Raw genomic sequence first — 11,077 nt, forward strand, 5'->3', positions numbered from 1 at the left:
CACAGAGCCTGTCACCAACAACAGATTATATGGGAAGAGTATCTCGCAAGTAATATTACACAAACAACAGTACAGTTCAGGTGTGATCCTGCCTTTATAAAACACAGTATGGTTCCACACTAAGCCACAGCAGAATTTAAAGTCTCTGAGCAAAACAGTGGAGTGCACAAACTGGTTAAGCAAATGATTCAATGACTCAGTCAATAAAGCAGTCACTAGCTGTGTCTCTTTGCATAGGCTGCACCCTCTTTCATCAAGAGCAATGCCTCATTTCGGAAAAATATTAAAGAAATTTACATCCCTTGAGGAATACCGGTCAGTTTTATGAATTAGAAATTGATGAAGTATGCGGCCGATAAATGTGACCTCAAGAGGGTGCAGCATTCAAAATGTTTTGTTCCTGAATGAATCAGTGTTTTGAAAGAATTATTTGAATGAATGATTCAATGACTCATTCATAAAGACAGTGACTTGTCGCCACCTACTGGCAAAACAATGTAATCTACAGAAAGAGTCACTGAAAAAATTCCACCGCCATTATGGAGTATGCATACAGATAAGCTATCAGTAAAAAGTTCCAATGATGTTAAACTGTGTATCAGATCTGAACACTTTTCAACCAATTAAATTTTAGGACTACAACTAACTGTTGTATAAGCCTATTTATTTTACTATTAAAACTATACCTCTACTTTACATGGTAAAATTGTATGGTTGTTTGCATGTTATTGTTTCTATTTAGCATTGATTTTTCACTTCTGTTAGTTACCCTTAAGGAAGATCTGAGACTCATTTTTGGCTAGTGACCCAGGAGTTGATCTAAAGATCTTCAGACACTTTGGACTGTTCTTTCGCCAACACTTCAACCTCAACACCGACGGTACGGTTTGTCTGCAACTAGACTTGAACATCATGCCACATCTTATACTCAATTTAGACAAAATGGGCAAGATATTCTCTTGAAAGTGCAGCTTCTTGAAAACAAATGTGTAAGTAAGCATTTACTTACACAAAAGAGTAATGTGTTCATTTCCACAAAGCTAAAACAGATGGAAAAATTACCAGAATGAAATCATCAAGCTGTGAACATAATTTATCATAAGCTGGAGGGAAAGACAATCGCATAAAATAACAAATGGGACCTGTTTTCTGTGATGGTCTTCTAGAAAGAAAGTATGTGTAGCTAAATAATAGGCAGCAGTTAAATGTATAATCATTTACTCATTCTCATGCTGTTCCAAACCTGGATGACTTTGTTTCTAGTTGAACTTGAAAAGGAGAATTCATTGATTTCTTCCAGTTAGGGACAGATGCATTAAAAGAGCATAAACAAGTGTTCTAGTAATACAAATTAAAGTAGTTAAAATGTTAAAAATCTGGACACGTTTGATCCACATCATTAAAAAATAGCCTACATGATTAATTCACAAACTAGACTCATCCAGTTCTCAGCAATCCAGCCACAACAGGTAGAAGCTCACTGCAAATAAAGAACGGTGAGAATTAATGAATCATGACTTTAAATTATATTAAAATATTTCATATGCTTAAGAATACTTAGGAAATCGTGCATGAGTCATATGTGATATGTTTAGAGGCATGAGGGTGTAAATTACAGGATTTTCATTTTTGGATGAAGTATTCCTTTAACTCACCTCAAGTTTCCAGCGTACTCGTTGCAGATGAATCCTTATTTATTGTGCAGGTGTGTGGGTGTGTTTATGTCTGTATGTTTATGCAATTTATGTGTGCAAACCCACCCATCTTCAGAAGCAATCTAATGTTTGGAAAGCATGGAGCTATCATTTCTGCATCGCTGCATCCAGGATCACATAACCCCAGCTTAAACTGTCTGAGTCTATGATAGACTTGCATAATGTGATATAATTTCAAAGCCATGGCAGGAAACGTACAAAGAGGGTGGAGCATTTATTTGCAGATGTATGTGTCTATATGTGGAAGCGCGAGAGTATTATAGCAACTGCTTGCACAGGTCTCTCTGTAAATACTGTAGCACCTGTGTAAATGAAGATGAGAGCTGTTGTCTGTTGAGCAAGAGGATAAGAGACAGTCAGACCCACTGAATAAACTCCATCGCCAACAATGATAGACAGAAAAACAGCAACCGCCCATCACAATGACAACAGTTTGCATCGCTGATCAAATTTGATTGAAGTACATACAAAGCTGCTAGGGCTCATACTGAACATTGTGATGGTTTGTTTAGTCTGGATAAGGAGCTCAGCTGTAACACAACAGCAAGGTACAACACTGATCCACAGTGATCATGGTATAACAGGTATGTGTAACACCCCTGTGAAAAAGAAGTTGTACACTTTAAATTATATACTTTATTTTTATTTATTTTTTAGGTTTCTTTCAGACACTTAATTGTATGTTTAACTGCAAATATATTAACATTTATTACTGTTTAAATTTATATTAAATGCAATTAGCTGTACTTATGTTAGAGTGCTTCAGTGCATTTTTATATGTAATTTCATAATAAATTATTCAGGGTTAGGGCTAGGGTTAGGGTTAGAGTGTTAAAGTCTATTACTGAATGTACTGACAATGAATTATTTATACTAATTTATTCACATTAGTTCTTTACCTAATGTACTTTTAATGTATGACAAAAAAAATATTAAAACAATGATTTACTGTAGAATGTACTTTAAAGTAAAACTTTTAATTTTAGATTGTAACAGATTGCACTTTCTTGGTGTATTAAGAAACATAATCATGAAAATGTAATCTATTTAAGTTCATTTAAAGGGATATTTCCAAATTGAAAATTAATTTCCTAACATTCCACTTGTTACAAACCTGTACGAGTTTCTTTCTTCTTCTGAACACATATGAAGATATTTTTAAAGATATTATTCAAAATATCATAAAGGGAATATATACAGGTTGGGAATGACTTGGAGGTGAGTAAATGATGACATAATTTTCAGAGTTTTTTTTTAAGCACAAAACCAGTCATATTATCAGAAAGCTGAATAATTAAGCTTTCCATTGATGTATGGTTTGTTAGGATTGGACTATATTTGGCTGAATTACAATGTGAAAATCTGGAATCTGGGGGTGCAAAAAAAATCTTAATATTGAGAAAATCGACTTTAAAGGTGTCCAAATTAAGTTCTTAGCAATGCATATTACTAATCAAAAATAAAGTTTTGATATATTTACACTAAATATCTTCATGAAACATGATCTTTACTTAAAGGTGCAGTAGGAGATCTTGAAAAAATCTAACTCTAGTCTGATAGCACTGAGAGCCAACATCCCACACTCCCTCCCAGACAGCAAGCAGTTTCGGCCCAGAACTGGCCCACATCTGGCTCGCGTGAGATCCATGCGGGCCAGATGTGGGCCAGTACTGGGCCGAAACTGATTGCTGACTGGGCTGCAAAACCACGCCCCCTGAACGATTATGTACACCAGACGAACAGAGACAACATTACTAAATTAAATCATGTATCATTAACTTGTCAGAAAACTTCATAATGCAATTATTAACAGTACTATATTAACAGGAAGGAAGATCAGGTTGTTGATGTTTGTCTGCCATTCTCGCTCTGTCTACACCGCATACATGACGTATCCTGTCTGCGTGAACTGGGTGCGCAGAGGTATGCAAATACATATTTGACAAGCAGGTAGGAAAGCCAAATAAATTGCTCGGACCCAGCATTTTAGTTGGACAAACATTTCTTGGCCCTACACCTTCCTCAGAATATATAAATACATTTAGACCACTTAATTTAATGATTGCTATCAGGATACAACCAGCACAACAAAAATATTTCTGTAGACAATCACCTAATGCACCTTTAATATCCTAATGATTTTTGGCATAACATTTTGACCCGTAAAATGTATTGTTGACTATTGCTACAAATATACCCGTGCTACTTGTTACTGGTTTTGTGGTCCTGGGTCACATATAGTAAAATTAATATTCACTAAAATTAACATCTCACTCCCATCTGCCATTGGTTGGGCAAACGCATAGACCCGCCCCAAACTCACACCATTGGTTGATCCAGTGTTGCTCAGTTGGGCTGGTCAGGACACTCAAACAAATAGATTGCTAACAGATAATAATTTTCAGGGGAATGAGACTATTTCTTGTTGTTGACTTATACATTCAAAGAGGTTCATTTTCAAGATTTGTTTTAAGGATTAAATGTCACATTTGATAAATTCTGTAATGATGGCTGGAGACATCAGGCGTTACAGTGTATCCTGATGCCTGGGGACTGAAACAGAGAGACAGAGAGGTATTCTGGGAAAGGTTACCATCAAAGATTCATATACTTGTCTCTTTTGAAGAGCTGTCTTTGAAAAAGAGAGTGAGATGTGTGTTCTCTTCACCTGAATGGACACAGCTCCCATCCAAGGACTATAGGACACCATCAGGAGCCATAACTAATACACAAAACACGGAATATAGACAGATAAATTGTAATGAAAATAAAATATTATTATATCATAGAGAATATGAGCGTAGTATTCAAAGACATGATCCCTGCACATCAAAACATATTTTGGTCAGTGAAATACAATAATCTGCATGTCTTGGAAATATACTTTCATGTTGGTTTCATATGGATTTGTATTATAAATGTTTATATTAATTTCAAGAAAGGTTGTGTAACCATTAAGTCAAAATTAAAATAATGTATGTTGAAAAAAGTTTGTGTAATGTGAAAACATTTTTTTTTTTATATATATATTAATTTATAATATCATTATATTTTAGGGAGTTGCACCAAGTGACATTTTACAACCAGAACGAACTTTGCTTTGTCATAAAAAAGGATAAATAATATTTCAATGATATTTAAAATATATATCTGTTTTTATCTGCATGAGCCACATGACTTTAATTTTATCAGCCTTTTATTTATTTATAATTAAGCACCAAATGTTTAGATGTGTGTTTGTGTTTGTAAATATATTCCTATTATATCCTTATAGAAATAATTATACAAATAATTTTAAAAATGGTCATAATTTAATTTATATGATTTATAATAATTGTATATTTATATGTATAATAATAATTGTATATTTATATGTATAATAATATTTATATATTTAATTTTATATTTATGCATTATTAAATGTACATTTACCTACTCTATGATTTGGTTCATAATCAAACAGCATGCTTAATAAAATCTGAGCGCTGAGTTAGATGTGAGGTCCTATCATGGCCTTGCACGTTCCCTTTTAAATAAAGTATTACAAACTAATGCAAGTTCTGACTAAACAAGAAAAGAAGGGTGAGGATTTTTGTTGTGATGTGCTAATTGCAGGGCTTTGTGCATCGTAAGTGGTTTTGTTTTCAAAGGAGGACGCCAGTGCTACGTTTTTGAGGACCCTTTTTCAGAACATGACGGATAGCGCTATTTGCAAACTCTTTGCACCTGCTAAGCTGCAGGGTGTTTGGCCAACCCACCTGCAGAAAGCAAGTAGAATTTTTCATGACAAAGACTCATGATTACCTAATACATATAGCACACTTACAGATTCTACCCAAGCAGAACGTTACACCCTTCCATGCATCAAAGTGAGAGGAAAGGCAAAGCGGATTCTCACTTGTTGCCACCAGAAGGGAGGCATTTCCATCGCCATGGCAACTTGCCACGGATGTGAGACTATTTGAAGGTGGACTGCTGTGAATAAGGGACATTACGGGACTGGCGCCAGACCGTCTGTGGTGCGAGACCCATGAATCTACCATGAGGATTATGGGAAAATTGTCTATGCTGTGGGAAGGCTGGCACACAAAATGAATGAAATGAGTTAGACTAAACGGTGATTCATCCATGTTTCATAACCAAATACCTCTTCTGGAGAATGCTTGAATGAAAGATGCCTACAGAAGAATATGTTAATGTTTGTGACTCTATGAGCATTGGGTGTTAAGGTGACTGATCATGAATGAGTGTCTGGACTCAAAGTATTCGCCTAGAGAACAATATACTTCTCTTTCAATGCTGCATGAAGTTCTCAAGCACTTGATGAGAAATTTGAAAATGGATATACACTGATTCTTGGAAATATATACATACTGTATATAGGGCACAAAACATCCACATGTGTGCACTGAGTTTCTTTCTTTTTTTATTTTTCATATAGGGAGGACCAGAGCTCTCGTAGTTCATATTTCTCAGTATAGATTTTTTTTTTTTTTAGTTTGTGAATAAATGCATGGTATCACACAACATGGGGTAAGTTGTGACAGTGGAGTCTGCCATTAAACAGTGTAAGATTTCAGCTAAACAAAGAGAAAACATCATCCAGTTCATCAAAACAAGTCACTGAACAGCAGACATGTACACGGTCATGTACAAAATAAAAATGTTTTTGTTGATGTCACATTATGAAACACATTTTGCCCCAATAAAAATTAAAAACCCTTTTCCTGAGAACACGATTCAGACTTTCAAGGTAAGACTTTACAACAACATTCCATTTGTTAAAACTACCTACACTAGTTAATATGAACTATAATGAAAAGCATAATATCTTATTGTGTTAATTCCAAACTTTACTAATGTATTATTCAAATCTAAACTTGTGTCTTAATGAAACTAAAATGAACTAAAATGAATTGTATTTTTAGATTAATAAACACAGTAACAAATGTATTGCTCACTGCTATTTCATATTAGTTAATGTTTTAACTAATATTAACTAACTGGACCCTCTTGTATAGTGTTAACACTTTCAGTTTAGACCAAATTTGCCTTTTTATCTAGTTGTCACTTAACTAAATAGTAATGTTTTATTGTGCTTACTTGACTCAAAAGCTAGAAAACATTTTATTTATTAAGGGGCAGGGGAAAAAAGTAATTTAAAAGGGGTTTGAATGTTTTTAGAATTCGACTTTCTAGTCAGGATACTGAGACAACTTGCCCCGGACTTGCTAAAAATGTAGGCTAACAACGGAATGATTTTGTTCATAATTAACGAATGTAAATCTTTGGACCTCTTTCATTATTTCTGTTTTGGAAACACACATGCAGATATCCACACGCGGCTAAACGCACACGCGCGCACACATGCACACGGACGTTTCACCCAGCAGCCTCTTATTCGCGCTCGAGCCCCTACAGGTCGCGCGCTGCTCCATCATCACGGGAGCTCGTGACTGACCGGTTTCTCCTCGCGCAGCACTGTCAAAGCTCGAGCGAGTGGCGCCTCCCCCTTTCCTCTGTATATGACCAGCCTCAACTCCTCCGCTGTTTTACACTGTGCTTTCCCTCTCAGACAGGAGATGTGCTCCGGATAGAACCGCGCTCCTCTTCTCGCGTGCTCCAAATTGCGTTTTAAAACGAACCCCTCTTGTTGCGTCCCGCGCACGTTCGTTTCCCCCCCGTTCTCGTTGAGCTCTTTGTGCTTTTGTTTATTACAATGAAGGCCAGCGCACCGGTTCGCCCTCACAAGGTTTCTTCTGGCTCCAGTCAGCTCTCCTTGCGTTATTTGTCGGAGCGCAGCCAATGCAAAATGGAAGAGGAGGATCTTTTCTGTCTGCAGTACGACATGAACGACTGCTACAGCCGACTCAAGCGCCTGGTGCCCACTATTCCGCAGGATAAGAAAGTCAGTAAAGTGGAGATCCTCCAGCATGTCATTGACTATATCCTGGACCTGCAGCTGGCGCTGGAGACGCACCCGTCTCTCCTGAAACAGACGAGCCCACCCGCCTCCACACGGACCCCTCTCACACAAATCAACACAGAGCAGGTAAGCAGGACCAGAAACCTCCGTGAACGTTCACTAAAACAACTGTGGTGATGCTGGTTGTGCACGATAGTCTCGTTACGCACAGAAGTGACAATAGTGCGTGTTTCTTTGAACTGCACCAGACCAAATGTGATGCTGTAGAGCGGACTGCTGGAGGCCTGTGTTTCCTTGTTCTTTGCCAAAATGTAAAAAACATGAGCATTTTCTTAGTGTCCAATTTAATTTATTTTATATTACATATATCATATGTAATTTAAAATCATCTTTTAGCTATGAGGCATATATCAAAACCTCTGTATGTGTGTGTGTGTGTGTGTGTGCATATGTATTAAAGCTGTATTATCTGTTGTATGATCATTATTATTTTAAATGACTCCATGTACAATAGCTTAATGATGGTTATTGTGGCCCTCATGTCACCTCACCGTTAGCCGCAGTATGAATGAACGCACCTGTTTCCTTTGCTTTCAGAGGACGACGGGAGTCAATAAGGAAGACTCAGTTTTATGTCGCTGAAATGTTGCACACCGGTGAGTACATTCGATTCAATATCAAAGATTCTCAAAGGACTCATCCCATGACTCATGTAAGGTTACTTACAATAATTCATCCAATCCTAGATGGTTTCTTCAGCACTTCTGTGTGTAGGCATGTGTCTGGTTTTTTTATGGATAGCCAAACACTGCTTTTAATAATAAATGAATCATTGTAAAATGATTTCGCATCGCAGTCCGTGTCGCACATTCTTTCATTTTTAAAACATAAAATGGCTAATTCATGCTAATTAATTGATACTATAAAAGAAAAGATTTCTTTAAAATATACATTTTAGGGTGTTGCTGCCAAAATACTGTCACAGTTTTGTTTCTAAACCAATTATCTCAATAGAAAAAAAGCAGCTACATTAAAACACACCAAGTGTGTTAATCAGCCTGCATTAAGACCATTTCAAGCTTGAAGACATGCAGCAGTGGAAAAAGCCAGAGAAATGCTTTTCATTACCCAGAATCCACAGCCTGAGAACAGGGCTGAACTGTCAGGATAATTGGGTAACAGACTTCTAATGGAGCTGGCAGTACATGCAGCTGCAATGGCTATTATTAATAGAGCCATGACAGTAAAAAACACATAGATAGAAGTTATTACCATAATATTCCTGTTAGTATGAATGCCGGTTTTTGTGGCAATCTGTCTACTTGAGCTTTCCGCTCTGGCTGGACTGTAACTCTGGCTCCTTGACGCTGGCAGCGGCTCGGACCCAGCTGTAGGTTGCGCAATAACTGTCCTTTCTATGGCAGTCTCGCTAAGAGGGGGGTTGGACGGTAGCTACAGAGTGAAACGTCCGAGGCGGTTGGCCCGCAGCTGTGTGTGGGAGCGCGTATACGCATGAGGTTAGCGGTCCGGGCCAGCGAAGCACTGCGTTTGTTGTTTAACCCGGTTTGTTTTGGGGTTGTTGATCAAGCATGCCCTCTGTTTATTGGGTGGAGCCGGTCAGTCTGGAGCAGACAGTTCACACACCCCTTCTATTCATTCCTCTCTCACAGGTGTGCACTGAACCCATCCAAAGCCAAGCCCAGCTTCACCAGGGAATCCAACACACACCAGACCCAATCGCAGGGGAGCAGCACTGAAACTAATAGCTACTAAATCATAATATGTAAACATTTTAACGTCAGCTGTCAAAGATGCGGTGAAGCCAGCCAGATTTCTCCTGTGCCCATTCTGTTCTCTCTCAGTGGGGGAAGCGCTGAATCTGGACAGAGAATCCAAAGCCAATGGAATTCCAATTGGAACAGAACTAAAGGCTCCTCAGATAAAAAAAAAACAAAAACAAACTCTGCATCTAATTTGACTAAAAACAGCAGACTGTAAAGCTTTATGTGTCAAAATGGAAACATCTGAACAGGGATCTCCCTACTCTTTAATATTGTAAAGAACTACGATAAGTGTTGACTTAAATAATACTGTACATAACAAGGAGGATGTTCTATAAATGTATGTGTAAGAGAGTATATGTTCAACCAGCTGATTGTAATTATTCTAAAATATTTTTTATCCAAAATGTTTTGTTCTGTAAATATTGTGTTTTCACATAAATGTAGTGAATGATTACATGATGTTCTGCTAATAAAGGTCTCACATCATATTTTCTGTCCGTTAAATTAGTTTCGTGAGCACAGTTACTAAAACATATACAATAAACCTTTACTGGATTCCTGATGCGTGAATATATTTAGAAACGGTTTCATTTGAATTAGTTGATGGCTAATATTTTTCATCCGTATAATAAATTATTTGAAATGAATGAGAATATTATTTACTGAACAATCAATCAAGGAAGCAGTATTTTTTTTTTTTTGTACAAAACCTCTCCAAACACATCTGCCCTAACGCAAGTTGTATATAATTTCACAATTCTTTTCATATTTTTTAATTCTTTTTGAATTTCCGTTAAGGTGAAAAATAATTTTATAGCATACTTATGCAAGTATTGATATAAAAGAAATAATTCAGCCATAAACATGCAGAATATTGTCCTTCCAAACAACTATATGTGATCTTTGAAAACATTTTAATTTCTAATTCAGATGTACCTATTAAAATGTGCCTCTTTTCTTTTCCTTTTTTTTTTCTACAGAAGCACAACCTTGATCGTTTTCAACAGTATATTTGAGATATTTTCTTTAATATTTGTATACTGTTTTAACCGTCTCACTTTCTATAGAACCACAGTGGATAAAAGACACAGTGTTTGAGGGAATGAAAGATGTCTTCAATCAACGAAACATATCGAACCGTCATTTATTTCCACTTTGCTCGCTGTCCTGCTTCTGACGTTTTCATGTTTGCCATTCGTTCCTGGCGAACAAAAAGATTTGAAACATTTTTCATGCCCTGTATTATAATCAGACTGCATTGAAGGAACTGTACGACGGCCTTCACAGTACGCACAGTGACAAAAATACAAAAGATAGCTATGTATTGTCTCATATTATATTACAGATAAAATGATCTGGCCATTTGTCAATCTACAATAGAGAAACCACTTCTTTTTTTCAATACAATACTAACTCATCTTTTTATAGGAATATTCCAAACCGAGTGATAAAATTTTTTATTATTGCATTGTTCATTGTTTACCTATTTGTGCTCTGCTCTATGCTTAAGCCTGCAGTCTCTTTTCTAATTGTGCCCCCTAATGGACCAATCTATTTTAGAGTAGATTATGCAGAAAAACAATAGACAGTTGAACCAAATACGCAGATTCTGCAGGTATTCTACATTCTAGCTCTGCTAACATTGTTTGCAT

General features: G+C 36.7%; 1 protein-coding gene across 1 annotated transcript; it reads left to right on the plus strand.

Annotated features, from left to right (window-relative positions):
* Positions 1-7,175: 7,175 nt before the first annotated feature.
* Positions 7,176-9,913, plus strand: id4 (inhibitor of DNA binding 4). The gene is made up of 3 exons (XM_026284202.1): positions 7,176-7,767; positions 8,239-8,297; positions 9,312-9,913. Exons 1-2 carry the CDS (start codon positions 7,435-7,437, stop codon positions 8,281-8,283), a joined length of 378 nt encoding a protein of 125 aa, XP_026139987.1. The 5' UTR covers positions 7,176-7,434; the 3' UTR covers positions 8,284-8,297; positions 9,312-9,913.
* Positions 9,914-11,077: the final 1,164 nt, after the last annotated feature.

This window comes from Carassius auratus, chromosome 16, assembly GCF_003368295.1.
Source record: "Carassius auratus strain Wakin chromosome 16, ASM336829v1, whole genome shotgun sequence".
NCBI lineage: Eukaryota > Metazoa > Chordata > Actinopteri > Cypriniformes > Cyprinidae > Carassius > Carassius auratus.

What these genes read in the sequence shown, in the direction of transcription:
- id4 (XM_026284202.1), top strand. Translation starts at nt 7,435, where the DNA reads ATGAAGGCCAGCGCACCGGTTCGCCCTCACAAGGTTTCTTCTGGCTCC. An exon ending in CACAAATCAACACAGAGCAG is followed by an intron (nt 7,768 to 8,238) that starts GTAAGCAGGACC and finishes CTTTGCTTTCAG; the next exon opens with AGGACGACGGGAGTCAATAA.